This window comes from Rissa tridactyla, chromosome 3 (genome assembly GCF_028500815.1).
Source record: "Rissa tridactyla isolate bRisTri1 chromosome 3, bRisTri1.patW.cur.20221130, whole genome shotgun sequence".
Lineage (NCBI taxonomy): Eukaryota > Metazoa > Chordata > Aves > Charadriiformes > Laridae > Rissa > Rissa tridactyla.
In genome coordinates, this window is record NC_071468.1 from 37,082,262 (window position 1) to 37,102,334 (window position 20,073).

Below are 20,073 nucleotides of genomic sequence, written 5' to 3' on the forward strand. Positions count from 1 at the left end.
GGGATCAAGCTTCTGATCACATAGTATAAGCCATCTTTAGTGCTCTGACTGATTAGTTATACTGACATCACCTAGGGAACTAAACTAATGGTTAGACAGGAGTTAGAAGACTAAAACAGAAACAAAATGATGAATAGGAAACCAATTAAAGGGAAGACATCTCTCATTGTGCTGCTCAGGAAATACCTGGCTGAAGAATAGAGTTCTACAAGAGTACTAGAAATATGTTCATTAATTGTTCTTATGGAACATGTCAATGAGGTAATGTCAATACGGAAAACAATCCTTCTACACAAGATAACAGGCAGGCTTAGGGGGATAAAATAATAATAGTGAGGTGAAATGTAATACTGGAAACCTATAAAGTCCTGCAGCCTATAGGGAATAAAGAATAATTTATGCTACAAGCTGAGAGTTCAGGCACAGGATATTGGTTGATCTCAGAATGATACTGACGTGATATGACTTTATACAAAGCTGAATGTGTTCCTGAACATCTCGGGCTAATAAAACTTTATTTTTACCACAAATACTTAGCTTTTTAATGTGAGGACAGTAACTGAAATACCACATAAAATTCTGAAATAATTTCAACTGAAGTAAGTACAGCAGAAGGCTAGGACAATAATCATGGAAAAGCTCTTTGTCCTCAACCAACGACATTATTAAAATAGCCTCCTGCTGGAACAAATACTCACTTGAGGACAAACATGCACTGAATTCTTATAGCAGTGAATCCAGCCCACACAATAAGACCATGCAGTTTTCTTTCCCATGTGCAACCCATGACTGCAAAAGCAGCAGGAAAGTCAGTTACCAACACATCCACATTTCCAGTCACAGTATTCACTAGACCTCGCGATACTGGCAAAAGCTATTGCTTATAGACTTTGACCCCTCTAAACACTGTAGTTCTAGCAAATACTTCATTTGGTAGTTTGCAACAATTTTAACACATTATATATGCTGACCTGGATATGGGAATTTCAAAGTAGTGTATTCATTTGGATCAATTTAATAAGATGCTGTTGGAAAAAAACAAGTAGAAAGGGAAAGACCAGTTGACGATGAATTGGTCTTCCAAAAACCATTTGTGAATTATTAACGAGCAAACAAATATTAGCACCAAGGTTTTCAAGCCTCGTCACCGTTGCCTATAAACTCCCTCTTTTCCCCGCCTTTCTTCACCCACTCACAAGCAGTTTCATAAACTCAAGATGATAATAAAACAAATACTGGAGTTTCAGAAGAGCACAATGCTGCTTAAGGAGAATGGAATATAGGGGATGAGACAATACTCTCTGAAGAAGAAAGTCTTGTCGTAAGAAGAGATGATTACCAAGATATGGTGGGGCTCTACGCAGCACACTGCACACAAACCATCTGGTGTTCTAAAACTTTTCCACTAAGTATCTGATTCTCAACACTAACATCAACTCTTATTTTAAAAGGCTTTCAGACTGCTATAACACCAAGTCATTGGCAGCTAAAGGAATGAAAGCTATGTACGAAAATTAGCATGTAGCAGCAGTTGATACATCAACATGACCTACTGTAGACCAGGGCTCACCCTGCAAACAAGGCAACAACAAAATTCTGTCCCAGTATATGCAATGTTAGCAATCTTTGCATTTCTGAGGATTCACTCCACAGTCACTGACTTCAGATAAATGCAATCTGTCCTTCTCAGGTACGGTATTTCAGAGGCAATGTATCTCAAAAGGAATCACAACTCTTTGGCCTAAATTCAAACCATCAGATGCATGATTTATTCCTGATTTCAGAGTGTTCACATCCCCACCTTGCATGAGCCTATGAATATTTGAAATGTTACAAAATATTGCTTGAAAATCAAACTGAAAAGTAAACAAAACTCAATTCCATGAATTGCATGCTTAGATCTAAAAAATGTCTTCTGTTTGAACTTCTAATAGCTTGGCTGTAATTCCAACTAAGTCATTTTAAAAAAAGACTTCTCAATTTCCTTCTTCTAGCATATATATATGGCACGTAAAAAAAACTCTAAGCTCTTAAACTGAGTGATTCATTTTTCTCCAATTTAATATTTTCCATATGGACACACTGATAATTGTACTGTAAAGACCAAAAATCATCAGAAACTTTTGAAAATGCATTCTAGAGATGCACAGCCTGTTGAAATACTTTGAATTAGAGGATTGAAAACTAAAAGATAAAAAAATAACTGCCAGAGAATATCAATAGATACTTGACAAGAATTACGTCAGTATTTGAACTTAATCTTAGGCTGGTGTCCATTTTTTTTGGAAAATTTGTAGTGTGGCCACACAAAGCTAGCTACATACCTTTACCATCATTATTTTCTTGACGCTGAGGCTAGATCATATCAGGAGAACTGTTTCACAGTACCTTTATAATTAAGCACTCCTCAGCCGTCCTCTCGGTGTGGATTGCTACTGCTGGTTAATCTTCAGGGGTGGGGATCTGGGGAGGCAAATTTATGAAGGAGAAAACTAGGTTACTTATCAGTAACTGGAATTCTCTGAATATATTGCCTCCACAGATCCACACTAACCCTCCCTCCTTTTGTCAGAATTAACTCACGATTCACAAAAGCTGGATAAAAATGAAGGGACTGGGCACTGCGATGCTAGAAAACCCTGTTTAAAAAAAATAATCTCATGAGTCCATTGAGGCAAATGACCCGCTTGGATACTTGCTCTAAACAACTCTAGGATTCACATACAACACGACTTCATGAAAATGGATTTGCAGCAGTGGTATCTCAAAGGTGGAATAACTGAAAAATGATCAAGCTTCCATAAACCTTCTAGCAGCACATTGTTTTGGGTTTTTTTCATAAGTCAAGTGAAAGTCTTATCTGCTTCTATTGCATTAGATATATTGTAAACATTACTAAAACCAATACATTGCTGTAATCTTCAGAGATCCCTGCCAAAGGCTTCTAGTGAAAAGACAGATAATGTTTATTTGGCATGAGCGGTTCGTGATCTTTCCACCCTCTTCAGGGAGCACCTCCACCATCTTCCACATGTGTACTTAGAGTTAATATTTCTATTCTACTTAGAATATGTAGCATTACATTTTTAAGAAACATGTTTCATGCCCAATTTTCTGTGGCTGTATTTCACCAACTGAGGTCTAATGTATAATAGCTATTCCCTTTTGTATCACTGCAAAAGGATAATAAAACATCCTTTTTCTGCCAGGTCTACAAAATTATTTAAAAAAAATCAAGATGTGCTCTCATTGCACTAAGGGAGACTACCTGGACTGTCTTTGTTTTTATAATTTTTTTCCCCATCCAATTTGTGGCTAAATCAAGGTAACAATGGGAGATAATTATTACTAAAATAGAAAAGTGTTACCTGATTTATATTTTACTTTACTATTTCCAGGAATTTTACATTGTCCGAAGAGTACATTTTGCATTTTTAGTGTGTGCGATTATTTGTCCCACCTCAGTTTCATATCAAAATAAACATAAAACACGTTTGTTTAAATGGACAAAATTAAAACTGAAGGAATTTTGAAGTGTTAATAACACATCCCTGAGCATGTAACTATCTACATGAATAAAAGAATGAAATGTTCAAATTTTACCTAGGAAGAGTTAGGAAAACCCATCCCAAATGCTAACTCTTGAATGTTAACACACAGAAAAAAGCAGTTGAGATGTATTCTCCCATTGTAGTTCCTGCAGAGTTTTTCTTTCCCGTCGTCACTCCATACGCTTTTTCAGAGCCTTAACCACTCCTATTTATAGACAGCCCATAGATGCATCTACCTAACTTTTCCCAAACCTTCCAATCCTGCCTTTGAACGCCTACACAACTAAACCAAGTCCCACTCTGCCAAACCCAAATTCCATGTCGGCATTCCACTCCACTTCATCAGCTATAAAGGGAGGTGGTCTGACTTGCCAGAATGTTGAAGTCCACACTGCATATGTCTTCTAGTATAGAGTGAATGACAGTACCTCCTTTTAACTCCATGGTAGAATACATTTTCTTCTCATTTAAGGAAGAGATATCAACACTCTTCCAAAAATATTTCTGTATCTCTATAGAGTGTGTTTGGGGGAAAGGGGTGTTTTTATGTCCAGAGAACTGTGCAAACACATAATATGCCAAGATTTTTAATTTTCAAATAGTGACTTCATGGTTTGCTTTCACAGGCAAAAGAGACTACAACACGAAGTGGCTGATGATGCACTACGATGGGCAGGGAAAACGACTCTTCTCAGCCTTCTACAACTGCATCTCCCCATAATCAGTCTGGAATTAAAGAAATTGCATGACAGTTACATCTTGTAACTGCAAAGGTAAGCCTTCTAAATGAAGCAAATGATTTTTAAATTTGATAGCAATGCTCTGATGTCACTCAAGATTTGAAAGGTTAAAAAATACTAAAGCCATACACGCTCACAGTTATACCCTGAACAGTACTTCACATTCAGTTCATTTGGGGTAAAAAGCTATAGACTAAGTTGCAGGAGAGATTTTAAAGGCTTTTTCTTTTTCATGGATATAATACAGGGAATAGACAAGGCCAGATAAATAGAATCAAATACAGGCCCTCACTGCAGATTCTCACCAAAGAATGATTTAGTGTCCAGCAGCAGCAACCAGATTTTAAGTCCTGTATTACTGCAATCACCACAGGCATTATTTCAGTGTGCCCGTTAGTCGCCTTTGGAGCAACAGGAGTCCTGCCTCACAAAGAGCCGATCACTGGTCTTGTTTCATTCCCCCAAGTTCTCCCTACAAAAGCAAAGGCCTCGACATTCAAAACACAATAGGAATTGCTGCACCCTACGAGTAACCATTTTTTGCTTATTTACTTTTTGCTATTTGTTTCTTGTTCTTGTATCATCTTATATCATCTTACTTCCCCCCACACCCCACCCCCTGCCGTTAATCCGTTAATGCATTTAATGATTTTCCTACTGTTTTCAGTTTTGTTGGTATTTTGCAGCAGTTCTTCCTATATCCTGGATTATACTTTTTTGCTTTTATCCTTTTGTAGTACTATTTCAGTTTCTATATGCTCCCGGTCCATATAATCCTTCTTTCTCCCTCATCATTTGTGGTTCCATCTCTACCCACTGGAACCTTTTTCCCACATCTATCCGTGCTCACCCTTTGCTCAGTGGCAGGTTTTTTCCTCTCTTCTCTTACAACTGTGGTCTGCCTCTGCTTTTTTAATTTTATTTTACTTTACAGCATGTATGTTTTCACTGCATGTTGTTACAGCATGTTTTTGCGTTCACTGCAAAAACAGGAAGAAGGATAAAGGACAAAGTAAACTTACTGCTATTAAAATCATGTTCTAAAAATGTTATGAATTGCTTCTTTCTTCCTTCTCATTCTGTAGTTAGCTTGAAACTAAATTACAATAAAGCCCCAAACAAGTTTCATGATATCATGCTTAGAAAATTATTTCTAATAAACCTACTGTAGTGATTTCTGGCTACAGGAATGTAAATGAAGGTAATACTGAGGAACAATTTACAGCTTTACTCTATGTCCTTGGCTGAAACAGACTGAAGTATAATTAATCTTCAGCAGAGAGATTAGATAAATTAGCAAGAAAGGAAACTTTATGAGAAAGAGATTAGTAGATTTAGGAGACGATGACTTCAAATGGTAATGGGGGGTCTGTGGGCCTCCTTCACTGAGGCACTTTAAATCTGACTCAGTCGAGCAGCTTAGACCAGCAAGAAACAAGTGGCTGCACTATAAAGATAGTGATGTTCCCAAAAATCCACGAGTCTACATGGCCTAAAGATAATAAACATTTTCATGTTCTTAGACAGCCAAGATGCAACTAAGTCGGTTTTGCACGTGAAAGTACATAGGATCTCAAAACACAGAGAACTAGCACAGTATGTTTTCAGCATATTTTACCTAAAACTCCTTTTTTTTCTGTGCTCACACACTCAGTTGTCCAGAGCCTTGCAAGCAAGAGAGATTACTTGACAGAAAAATTCTATTTCTGTCATTTTGACTGATAACCACCAAGTGATGAAGACTTCCAAGCTGTTATTTTTCTTCACTTCTTTAGAAAATAAAGGCTCCCCCCTTTCTGAATGACTGAGGAGATTTTAAGCAATCTACAATTCAAGTTATTTAACTGAAAAAAAGATGACAGATAAATGATACTATTAAGTTTGCTCCAGACAGTTTGCTACTGCAAAATGAAAATAATTTTAAGCAAATCTGGCAAGTGAAAAATTCCCTTGAATAGATAGGTTCTTAAGCACTATTTAATCAGAAACACTCCAAGCAAGAACAGAGATTTCCTGGGATGTGGTATGTGTATGCGTGCAATCTGGTAACTTAGGACAAAAGAAATGATCCTTTGGAGTGCTGAGTCTCCTGTGCACCAAACTGGAGGAAAGGACTGCATGCATAGGCAGAGATGATGAAATTTGCCGAGTCCGTCCATCTTCTTGTTTGTGTCAAACTCCCCAATCAATTTAACAACAATAAAAAAGAAGAAGGAAAATCAAATGACAAGGTTAAAAGCAGAACTTAACATTTCTAATTTTGTTCTTTGGAAGAACTAAGCAAGGCACGTATGCGACAGCTTGGATGCAATCTACACAAAGTTGTCCTTGCCACTAATACAATTTGTAATCAAAGGTATTACTTCTGTATTACCATAATGATATTACTGTTTGCCAAATATTTACTTATTATTAAGATGTCCTGTCCTTTACCTTATGGAAATAAAAAAACCACAGTTCCCCAGAAAAAAAAAAAACCAACGTTTAAAAGGTCAGGACAAACCCTCTTACTCCTTAAGCAGAATACCAATCCAATCCTAAAACTCTTTAGTTTGTAGCAACTAAGAGTTTTATTTTGACCATTTCTACTGGGGACACAGTAGAAATTGGTTTCTAAACCAATGAAGAAATATTGGTTTAGAAAGTGGCTGAGAACGGGCGGACTGAAATCAAAAGAAGAGGAAAAGAGTAATACTTTAGTTGTAAAAGCCTCAGAGGCTACAACGAAGCTGCAGAACTACAATAAAATTACAATGAGAGTTTAAACCCACTCCTAGGCTGGGCTGTTGGCCAGAGTGGTGCATCCTGCAGCTGAGATTAGTACTCCACAGGTGTCTTTTATTGGGCAATTCCAACAACCAACCTGACCTTGCTTTATATTTCATCTGTAAACATTGAATTCTTAAGGAAACACACAGAAAATACATTTTTGCTGCTTCACTGGTACACACAAAGTTCTTGCAAGGCACAGTGATTTTCCTTGGGGAAGAAATAGATGTTAAAGCCTGCATAAATCCTAACTAAAGTATTTTTTATATATCTAATATAAATGTACGAATATGTTACAGAAATAGAGTTATATATGGATATGTTTGTATATATACAAACACACCCCATGCCCCCTCCCCTCCCCCCACGGCATAGAATTTTCAAACATTTATCCTCAAACCCTAAGTTTTGAGGGGAAAAAAAGCTAAATTTAAAATAGGATGTCTAGCAATAGGAGTTTTTGAAGTTCAGATTCTCTCAAACTCTTTACATACACAGAGGAAAATGAAATGTGGAAGACTTATCAGACTTCTCAAAGTCTGAATAAACATTAAGTCCCAAATTACTACCTCTTCTACCTAGCTGTTAATTTTTACCTGAAGTCAGACATTTTATGTTTGCCCCCAAACACATTTTAAGCAAGCAAACAAGCAGTGTGAGAAATCAGGAACCTATTCTTTAAAGATGAACAACTATAAAGCACATGCATATGAACACAACATATAATCAACATTATGAATGGAAAAACCAGCATACTAGCATTTTCACATACAGCTGGATATAAAAGGTACGAGCCACTGTATTTTCGCATACTCACTAGTTTTGCACTGACAAATGCGGCAACCATTTTGGTCCAGTTTGAAGCTGTAGATACAGTCTTTTTCAGTCAAAGTGCAGTTCACCAAAATCTCACAGGTGGGTGGACCTATTGTGATGTATGTTGGTTCTGAAGGTAAGAAAAAAAAAATACATTTGAGATTACTTCAGTCTTTTAACTAAGTTCACAAAAAGGCATATAGAATGCAATAGTGAAGGGAATAATTTTTAATTAATTTTGCTTCTGATTAATGAATATTCTTGGTACTTCTAGAACAATTCAAGACAGACTTTGTTTTGAAGTGATGTACGCCCATCACAAACAGTATTAAGCTGCATAAAATTTTTAAAATATTGAAACACGAAAAAAATACTGCATTTTTTTTGTTCACTATGAAATCAGCTTTCCTGCATATGCAGTTTAAAACCTACTGTGAATACTTATTTTGCCCACTTCCCTCCAGAAGTATTTCATCAAAACTTCATGCAGATTTTTTAACTTTAGAAACCAAACAGAGCTTTCTCCAAAGCTCAGTTGATTGACAGTACCAAGCTGCAAATCAAAGCATGTGACTCAGTAGATCAAATCATTCTCTGTGTGAATAAGACCACTTCTGACGAAATTTAAAGCATAAAAGACTCTGAATACCAAAAGGAAATGTAAGATAGACTGTGTGTGAAAGACCTCTGGAAACCATTTAACATGTCTATTCATCGAAAACATTACTTCCTACGGTGTATGGGGAGGGTGGGGGGGGTGGCTGACACACGAGAAGGCTGTTGGCCATACAGAGAGACCTAGACAGGTTGGAGATTTGGGCAGAGAGGAACCTTATGAAATTCAATAAGGGCAAGTGTAGGGTGCTGCACCTGGGGAGGAATAACCCTATGCACCAGTACAGGCTGGGGGCTGACCTGCTGGAGAGCAGCTCAGCTGAAAGAGACCTGTGAGTCCTGGTGGACAACAGGATGACCATGAGCCAGCAATGTGCCCTTGGGGCCAAGGCGGTCAATGGCATCCTGGGGTGCACCAAGAAGAGTGTGACCAGCAGGTCAAGGGAGGTCATCCTCCCCCTCTACTCTGCCTTGGTGAGGCCGCACCTGGAGTACTGTGTCCAGTTCTGGGCTCCCCAGTTCAAGAAGGACAGGGAACTGCTGGAGAGGGTGCAGCAGAGAGCTACTAAGATGATTAGGGGACTGGAACACCTCTCTTATGAAAAAAGGCTGAGGGATTTGGATCTCTTCAGTTTGGAAAAAAGACTGCTGAGGGGGGATCTTATCAACACTTATAAATACTTAAAGGGTGGGTGTCAGGAGGATGGGGCCAGGCTCTTTTCAGTGGTGCCCGGGGACAGGACAAGAGGTAAAGGGCACAAACTTGAGCATAGGAAGTTCCACCTAAACATGAGGAGGAACTTCTTTCCTTTGAGGGTGGCAGAGCACTGGAACAGGCTGCCCAGAGAGGTGGTGGAGTCTCCGTCTCTGGAGACATTCAAAACCCGTCTGGACGCGTTCCTGTGCAACCTGCTGTAGGTGACCCTGCTCTGGCAGGGGGGTTGGGCTAGATGATCTCCAGAGGTCCCTTCCAACCCTATGATTCTATACTTTGTAGTACCAGATCATGCTTTTTGAGGATGTTATTGACAATTATTAGGTATTTATGAACGGTATAAGACTTACTTTTGGGAACCATGTTGGAGTATGAAATTTGTTTTAATGCATATGGTAGACAGAAATATTAACCTATTTTAGTATACAAAGTTGTTAGAATAAAACAATATCCAAAGACTTAGGAAAATAACAAGGAACTTCAACACTGCCATCACAAAACAGGAAACAGAAGGAATGAAACACCTGTCTTTTCCTGAATGATTTTTGCTCTTTGAGACTAGTTTGGTCTATCTTGTGTTTTTCATAGAACTCAAGCACTTAAGAACCAACAGATTTTTAGTTATGAGTGCTATTAACACTATACTAAGCATTCAGGAAACACAAATTGCATGACTTTTAAAGAACTGTGAGCTTTCTTTTCACTGTTTCAACTGTTTGAGTTTATCCTGTTTCTCCATCTCAAGAAATGAAGACTTAAAGGAAATCATATATTTTAAAAAAATTCAATATATGTATTGATAAATTGTGAAAATACGGAGAAACGGTATACTACCCATCAGGGCACTAAACCATAATATATTTTACACAGTATGCATGTTTTAATGGACTGGAAGTGGCCATATCTTGCCATATCTCATCCTCAACCAAGTACATTGAAAGGCAGATTTTGCCATCCTTACTTAAAGGCAGCTAGTCTTTACTCTTAGACTGCGGGCAAAATACTACACAACATTAAGTTGTTAGAAGTATTCACTGTTAACCTAAACACAAATTTTTGTGCCTATTGGCTCCATGTCCAGCAGGCAGCTTTTGCACCCATGCCTTCCAGTTGAGTGAAAATTATTCTATTACGAGAATGAGCTTTTCTGCTTTCATTGTCTTTCACAGTTTTCAGCTTTCATAGCTTCTCCCCAGCCCTACTCTTCCCTTCCCAACAGCTTATACAGTGGATGAACATTTTTAATCCTTTCTAAATTAGGTCAGCTAAGTACAGAGTTTGGAGGGAAAAAACGCATTAAATGCGCTACAGTGAAGTTAGAAGACTTCAAACTTAACTCAGAGGTCATGGTTCAGATTCCTCACTTTGCTGAAAGTGTCAAAGTAACGTTCAAATTCTGTTGCTTATGTAATTTTTGTAGGAAAAGCAGCTATACAACTTTGTAAGTATATAAACCACCACCACCAGCTTTGTTCAAATACAAGCTGTAAACATGTATAATGGCATCCATGTTTCTGCAGACCACTCAAATCTCTTCTAACTTAAATTTAAGCTCTTTCAAATTTTTTTCTAAGAGTTTAATATAGTGTATTATGTTGAAGGTCAAAGGAGAGATTTTATAAATTTCTGTGAATTCTTCATTTCACAGCTCTGAATTTGCACACGTAGCATGGAAGAGTTACCATCATGATCAATGTATTTTAGAACCCATGTATTCCCAAACTAGACTCCTTTCAATCTCAGTGAACTCTTCCTATTTGTTTTCAAGTTCATTCAGTAAGCTACCTGGCTAAATCATACTCATGTCTAATATTTAACATTTGCAACTTCAACAAACCATTAGTTTAAGAATCAAGAACATACCAATAATATGATATATTCCAGAAACACCATTAATCCCGTCTGTTTAGGACTCAGAATATATAAACTAGTTTTGCAAACAAACTGATTTTTAGCATCTGGAGCCTATTCTGAAAACCTCCTTTCCTACCTCACTCCATTCTCTAACCAAAATACCCTAAGCGTGCAAAAAACCAGAATAGAAGAGTTACCCCGAAGGTACATTCAGGTTACTGGTCAGCCAGCCCAAATCCTACACTCATGCTTACACTTATACCCTACACTCATGCTTATAATGCCACAGTAATGCTTGTACTCAGTGGTAGTTAAAACCGCTAGAAATCACATGAATCTTTAATGCTACCCAAAGCAAAGTTCAGAGACAGTAACATGAGCTGGAGAACTGAAGAGGACTGTAGCTTTACCATCTGACTGCAGCACAGTTAGGTAAAATACATAGTTAAAAAACCCACAAAAACTCACTGAAAGCTGAAACGCAGGTTAGTATTCATCAATCCATTTAGGCATAAACTAGAGAGAAACAGGATTATGTTACACCCCCCCATCACTGAAGTTCACCCCTCAACATAATTTCTTTTTAATTGCAGGTATAATTTGATATGTAGAAAAAAACCCAGTGAATATTGGTTATGTATTTTTCATGGTGCCCTTTCATACCTATACTTCTGTGTTTTGATGCTCTTGTGTCTTGGACACACCGACACAACAATTTTTTTTCCCCATTGATACATCTAGTAATGTGGTATTTCTTACAAGGGACAAAATTAAACTGTCATTATATTAATTTGAAAGGTTTTTGTTAGTCCTCTATTCATTGTGTTTTATTACTCTGTTACCTCCCGCTTTTGTGTCTGCTCTCAGCATCCTCAGTGTTTCCAGACAAGCTTACAAATCTGTTTTTTCTCCCTCCTGTCCCTAAAGGTAAGCCCTGAGATACAGTAATTTTATATGCATGCCTGCTTCTCAATGAGCTGCAAGTAGAGGACAAAAGAAATAATTTCATTCCCTACCCCCACATGTGCAAAAATGCAGCCAGAAAAAAAAAATAAAAAAAATAAATCAGCCCTTTTCACTTCGCTAGACAAGACTCAACAAATAAAGACAGCTCTGCTCTGCCAGGCTTCTGGCTATTTGAATGTGTGATTCTGTGAATAGGCAAGCAGTAGCTAAGCTTGAAAAAGCATGTACCACCGCATGATCTGAGCTAGGCTTTCACCGCTGCTCTTGGTAGAAATGGCAGAAGAAAGATCCAGTGCACAAATGCACAGACAATGGGTGGGAAAAACGGGTGCTGTTTCTGCCTGTGTGCTTTACCAACAATAAAGCTATACCATAAAAAGAAAAAAGAGAAAAAAAAAAAGAGAGAGAAGAGGACTGAAGAGAGTCTGGATGAAAACAATGGATTTTTTAACAGAGCACAGATTTTGCTGATGTCAAGTGCTTCTATATAAGGTTAAATGCAGGTTTCTACTAGAACATTTTGCTTCCATGTACTCTCTCTGAGCCTGGTGCTTTCTATGCTGAATTTCAGTGCAGATGATTACTAATTTGCCTGCTGATTAATTGTTGAATTAAGTTTGTTTTTTTCATACTGCCATATACTTAAGAACAACTTCAAAAATTTTGAAATCCACAGTGGGTATATTTTAGCCACTGATGGTCTGTCAGTCCGACTGGTCCACTGAAAAATGCTATGGTACGTGATCAAAACCCTGAATCTCATTCATTCCAGCTTGAAATCAACCGCACGTTTATGGGGAAAGAAGGGAAGACGGTGACATTCAAGCAATGCCTGTTGCTGGCTTTGTCCTTACAGAACCTCCATTAGCAGTACCAATAACAAAAACTGGATGTCACAAAAAAAAAAAGTTGTCAAGGTGGAATAAGATCATATTTTCACTGGCATTTTTCTACCCAGGATACTTTTGTAATATGAACAAAACTTTCCACTTCTCCTATGAGTGATGTGACAAAAGCTTGTATTACAAAGAGCAGATATTTTCTTCTGTTAAAAAGGTGAAATACTATAGGTATATAAACACAAACACACACACACACGAACACAGGATGGTCAGTCTGGTCTAGTACTGTGCCTCATATACAGATCTTGTTATACTTGGATGAGTATTGAGGTCTTAAGATAATGCTCAGCTGAAGTATTCAGAAAAGGAGAGAAACTGATGCACCCAAGTTTCAATGAGACCAGGGGAAAAAGAGTTTCTTAGGATTAGAATTTTTTAATACACGCTATTTAATCAATTGAAGTTATCCCCACAAAGAGAAAGAAAACTAAAATTCACCACTGATTGTTGAAGCCCTGGAAAACAAAACAAATCAAAACAAACAAACAAAAAAAATCTGAGTCAATTTATTGCAATCTTGTTGACTGCTACTGTTTATCTGAAAGTTAAAAATGAACCGTTCACTGAAGATTTCATTTTTCCTTCTAACTTTAGGGATTTCATTTAGATAATTCTTTAGTTAATTTTAAAGATAACTAAAAAAAATAATAGTAAAAGTCTTCCCTAAGGCTGGTACCAGAATGAGAAATTATACCCGTCTTCCTACCATGCCCTTAGTTGTTCAAAATCTGAACTCCAGACATTATATTGATATCAGAAAATGAAGAGAGATTCCACTTTACTGCGCTACTGCAAAGCCACGTTTATTATGAGAGCACCAAGCATTCATTTTTGGTTTGCATGAAGGACAAGGGGGACCTGTATTAGCAGCAGCAGAGCCTGCAGGTGGAGGGAAGTGATGCTTCCCCTCTATTTAGTACTTGAGAGCCCACAGCTGGAGTAGTGTCCAGCTTTGGGCTCCTCAGTAGCAGAGAGACACTAACACAGCACAGGCCACCAAGCTGGTCAGGGGCTGACCGGCGGCATACGAAGACAGGCTGAGGCCAGGGCTTGTTCGGCCTGTAGAAAGAAGGCTAGGGGAGCATCCTACTGCTGGCTTCCACTACCTAACTGGAGGGTACAAGGCCTGGCTCATCCTGGAGGTGCTCCAGGCTAGGATGAGAGGCAACGAATATGAGCATGAACATAGGAAATTACAACTCGATGTAAGTTGTTTTGTTCTTCCTTTTAAACCACGTGGGTGGTAAAACTACAACAGAGCTCTAGAGAGGTTATGAGATCTCCATCCTTCAAAATACACAAATCCTTCAAAAAATACTCAAAACTTAATTGAGACGAGGCCCTGAGATCCTGCTGTCACCAGACCTGCTTTGAGCAGGAGGTAGGACTAGAAAATCTCTAGTGGTCCTTTCCAACTTGAATGACTCCATGAATTTCACCTTCACGCAAAGTCAGGACATTTCTAGTAAAAGCAGCAATACCTTTGATGGATCCTAATCAGGGAACTGAAATCCAAACATAAACATCTCAGTTTCTGATGATTTTGCCAAGTACCAATTACCTTCCTTCTGCAATACAAGTACATGTTTGCCTAATACCATCTCTCTGAAATCTACTTAATGACTTAAAGAGTATCTTTTCATTCAAGCAGCAAAATTTCTTCCAGACAGTTATAACAGTAATTCTCTCTGAAGCGCTGTTTAGTGACAGTCACGACCACCTTTAATTGAACTCCCCACAATCCACTATTTAGTGACAGTCACAACCACATTTAATTTAACTTCCCTTGATTCGCAAGGGGAAATCATGCTTGACTAATCTGATAGCCTTCTACAATGGCATGACTGGATGGATAGATGAGGGGAGGGCACTGGATGTTGTCTACCTTGACTTCAGCAAGGCTTTCGACACAGACTCCTCATAGGGAAGCTTAGGAAGAATGGACAGTGGGGTGGATAGAAAACTGGTTGAAAGACAGAGCTCAGAGGGCCATGATTAATGCCACAGTTTAGTTGGAGGTCAGTAACAAGTGGTGATTCCCAGGGGTCAGTATTGGGTCCAGTCCTGTTCAATATATTCATCAATGAGCTGGATGAAGGGACAGAGTGCACCCTCAGCAAGTTTGCTGATGATACAAAACCAGGAGAAGTGGCTGATACACCAGAAGGCTCTGCCGCCATACAGAGAGACCTGAACAGGCTGGAGAGTTGGGCAGAGAGAAACCTTATGAAATTCAATACGGGCAAGTGTAGGGTGCTGCACCTGGGGAGGAATAACCCCATGCACCAGTACAGGTTGGGGGCTGACCTGCTGGAGAGCAGCTCTGTGGAAAATGACCTGGAGTCCTGGTGGACAACAGGATGCCCATGAGCCAGCAATGTGCCCTTGTGGCCAAGAAGGCCAATGACATCCTGGGGTGCATCAAGAAGAGTGTAGTGTGGCAAGCAGATCTGCCCTGGTGAGGCCGCATCTGGAGTACTGTGTCCAGTTCCGGGCTCCCCAGTTCAAGAAGGACAGGGAACTGTTGGAGAGGGTGCAGCAAAGGACTACAAAGATGATCAGGGGACTGGAACACCTCTCTTATGAAGAAAGACTGAGGGATTTGGGTCTCTTCAGTCTGGAAAAAAGACGACTGAGGGGGGATCTTATCAACACTTATAAATACTTAAAGGGTGGGTGTCAGGAGGATGGGGCCAGGCTCTTTTCAGTGGTCCCCAGTGACAGGACAAGAAGTAAAGGGCACAAATGTGAACACAGGAAGTTCCATCTCTACATGAGAAAAGAATTCTTTACTTTGAGGGTGGCAGAGCACTGGAACAGACTGCCCAGAGTGGTGGCGGATTCTCCATCTCTGGAGACATTCAAAACCCGTCTGGACGTGGTCCTGTGCAACCTGCTCTAGGTGAACCCGCACTTGCAGGGGAGTTGGACTAGATCATCTCCAGAGGTCCTCTCCAATGCCCATCATTCTGTTTAATCAGTCTCAATTTTTGTCCTCCTTTAAGTTAATACATTACCCATGCTTCACCTCTCAGCAAGCTATTTTTATTATTATTATATGAAAAACACTTAAAACAAGCTTTTTGCTTTCTTTCATTTGGAATGCAATATTTTCACTCAAAACAGTGAATTTCAACATGGATTTCACCAATTCCACTAAGACTGTAAACTACTGCACAAGTACCTATCTTTTACAAGGAATTTAGGAGCCCAGGCCCTAAAAATTCAAACAATTTTTACATTAAATAGAGAATAAAAAAGTATGCTCCTGGAACCCACCAAAATACTATTGTGCATTTTATTTGTAAACACGTTAACTTTTCAAACACACAAAACTAACTACGATGCAGCACAATGAAGCCACCAGGTCTAAAAATAATCCTAAACTGAAACGTGAAGACTATGTAGTCATAACTGTAGAATGAGAAGTGCTTCACTGCTCAGTGCTACAACTCCCCAACCTCTCTCATATTCCCATCTTATTCATGTGAACAAGTCTATAGTTTAACTAAAGACAGTCAGATAAAATAGATTAATTCCTTGTGCATATTATTTAAAGGGCTGGAACACGGAAACACATTTTCAGTGTACAGCACAGGGAAACTTTATGTTCACCTATGAGCACCACTATGTATGTTCTTCCTACTTTTAGATCAACAGTATTGATCACAAAACCCCTGCTTTTCCACATAAATGGGAAAACAAATAAAATAATTGCAAATTCTGCCCACTGATATTTCCAATATATTTTAAAAAGAATTAACTATAGAGTTTCATTTTTTTTTGCTTTGTTGAGTGTTGTTTTTTTTCCAGGAGGCACAACAAATGTCATATTGTGCTCAGCCACAAATCCAAAAAAATAACTCTCTGAAGTTTACACATTTAATTTACAATGTTTTTTAATCCCAGAGAGAACAACTCATATAAAATGTTAGTACATTTAGATTCTGCAGTGATTGGTCTTGGGGTATTTGGAGAAAGCATTAGCCATGCACAAAGAATAAGCTCAACAGAAAAGGATTCTAGAAAGCCCAACGTCTCATCAGGAGCATGAAATGAAAACCTCTTCTGGGGGAGGAAGAGAAAAGGAGTCAAAACCATGTTCTACACATGGAGAAAGACCTCTAACATCAATAATAAAGAACACACCTGTGTTTGGGGAAAGCAAAATAGCTCCCTCTTCTGTAGTATTTTACAACACAAACTACCTCTAAAAGGATTAAGACATTCTGATCCTACAAAACCAGCACCAACTGACTTAAAGAAATACAGCATCAGTGCATTCAAGCATTTACTATAAAAATTAAGGAAAAAAAAAAGTGAACAGTAGTCTAACTTTTAACCTAATGCTTTACATGATAAGAGGCTAAAAACTGGTCCTGAAGGGTGTGCTGCTCAACAGCCTTTCATTCGAGTCTGCATACTTGTTTGAATTTTGTCTGCTGTCCAAAAAAGTTAACTGCAGCCTACTAAGCAGCAGCATGTGTGTTTACTTAAGCTTCCTGTAAAAACATTCATATCATTCCAAGAGTGACTAAATGTTTTCCATCCTCATAGTTTGCATTCCAGCCTTCCCCGCCCCTCCAGTCCATTACATGAAAAATATCAGTCTCAAGTCCTGGGTAAGAGAATTTCCTTCCTGGGTTTGAAATATCTAATGCCTTGGAGGATTTTTTTTTTTTTCCCCCAGCATTTAGCTATCTGTGTTAACTATCAGGGTCTAATAATTCATCATCACATAACTATTTATAAAATGTATGCGAGGATTTCAGATGTGATAATTTTCTAATGTCACAAATAACTCTGAAAATATATTCACTAATACTTCCAAACACATAGTTCTGTTTGGCAGGCTTTTGTTTCAAATTTTATTCATACTATAAACCTGAAACTACTTAAATATGCATTTTTCCTCGAAAGTAACTACTACAATCCAAGACTATTTTTATTATCGCAAACTGAAGACATTTCCTACGAACCAAAGCTGCACGGGGGTTTTTCTTTTTTGCGCTGATGCAATCAAAACATTCACAAACTTTCCACTCCCGAGATGCAAAGTTAAAAACTTTTGTCTGTTGTAATCAATTCTTCCAGGTTTTGGTTTAAACAGATATGAATACCCTTCAAATATACTTTAATGCTGATGAGACTTTTCTGACAATTTTAGGTGGAGTGACACTAAGAAAAGCACCTTTATTAAAGTAGAATCAAGTTAGCCTGTCTACCAAGCAATGTCCAAACAGGTAAGAAGGCCACTCAGTTATTGTTACTAGGTGAAGATACAGCAAACAGTAAATTAGTGTGCATCTGAGGCAAACCTATGAATGCTATAGGCACTGAAAAGAATTAATTAGAGGATCCATGAGGCTCTCTATAAGTGAGACATCCTTAGTTGCATTGATATGTACTCATTAGGATTCTTTGGTTATTTATCCTTTCAGTAGTTTTCCATTGAACTTAATGATCAATCATTCAATCATTGAAAATTAGGAAAAGGTTATTTTATACTAGTATAGTCTTCCTCACTTTCCTAAACTCTGAGAGACTTTCACGGGCAGTAGATTTCATTATACCCTGGATTGTGTGGTTCAACGGCCTCAGCTGCCTTGTCTAAAACTCCTATACTAAATCATGATCTGGCAAACGTAAGCCCAATTCTCTACAGCATGGCGTTTGCATCCCTTAATTGACTTTGATGAAAAGGCTGGTTGAGAACTGCAGTGCTGCTGCCGAACAATAACTTATACTTCACGCTCTAAGGAGATCTCTGGGCCCAAACCCTGTGCCGGTGAACACTGCTCACTACCACTGACTTCATCCCAAATGAATCAAATTTCTTTTCACTGGACTCTGCCGCCTGTTTTTACTTAATGAAGTGCCGGACACGCTAAAGGAACTGAACTGAATTACATCTCAGCCAGAGTTTGGAGCCCTTTATTGATGAAAATGTTAATTTCTTTTTGTAAAGATAAAGTGTCAGCCATAATGACAGCAAAGTAATGCGGGCCTTATTCATGAAAATCCTCCGAGGGGATTTTGTTTAACACTTAATTTCTCATTCACAGCTTATGCTGGCACCCTGCCCCCTGTACCTGAGGGCTCTCACGCAGAAGGACGTACTGCGAGATAACCAATTACTGGGTATCAGCCGACTGGGTTGCAGCTTTCCCTGTGAATAGCCTGAGCCTCTGGGAGGTGCAAGGGAACAGAAGCAACCATAAACTTTCCTAGAGGGACATTTTTGGCATCAGTGCCAGTGCTGAGCACTTGTATTTATTATCTTCTTAAAAAAAATAATTAAAAAAACACAGGTATTTTCATACTATCCTATCCAATATTTACTTGCCGTGATTACCACTATTATTCCAATTTGCAGATGGCTGTCCACAGATGCAGATGGCCTGAAGGAAACATGGTTATTTCTATCACTGTAGCATATCAATAACACCAAACAAGCTATTATATACATTGATACTAAATAATTATTTTAAGCTCCAGCATCCACAATTTTTGGAGGGTAAAAGTCATTAAAAAAGAATTGTTACTTAAACCACACCCGTTTTGTTTATAAAATAAACAATTATTAGCCCAACGGAGAAGCAGGCAGCTCTGTAAGCAGCAGTACCAACAGCAGCCTGATTGCCAATGGATCTGGTTACCTCCAACGGGACAGGTACACGGACCAGCTCCCGTGAAGAACCTCCAAGCCTAAATGTGAACGCATACCAAAATTTTGCAGTCCCTTATGGCACTTGAAAATCACTTTCTCCCCTCCACCTAGCTGCCTGTTTTCATTAAATCTGCAGAAACGGGTTCTCTTTGAGACTTCCTTGTGCTGCAAGAAGCCATCAGCTCTAAAACGGGGAGAGCAGAGAGGGCCAGCGTGATTACCTAAGCCTTGGCTCTTAATGAAGACAGTCTATAAAACAAAGAAACAAAAACCAGACTAAATAGATAATAGATTAAACAAAGGCAAATCCCAAAGGACCAATATAATTACAGCAGCTATAGAAGCTATATAGAAGCATCCATCAGAATCTTAAAAGTAATTCTCTGTGTTGGATCCACAAAACGTGATAGGCTTGCTTTTCCCAGCTCCCCCCAGTGAAAGGGGGTCCTGTCTTGAAAAGCTGAAGACTAAAGTG

The 20,073-nt window shown here is 38.7% G+C and overlaps 1 protein-coding gene across 2 annotated transcripts in view; it reads right to left on the bottom strand.

Annotated features, from left to right (window-relative positions):
* The window catches only part of CRIM1 (cysteine rich transmembrane BMP regulator 1), a 194,356-nt gene that overhangs the window by 35,838 nt on the left and 138,445 nt on the right, over positions 1-20,073 (bottom strand). For both annotated transcript variants that reach the window (XM_054194091.1, XM_054194090.1), the window contains one exon: positions 7,878-8,006. In XM_054194091.1, the coding sequence (XP_054050066.1) occupies positions 7,878-8,006 (129 nt within the window). The remainder of the gene's footprint in view (positions 1-7,877; positions 8,007-20,073) is intronic.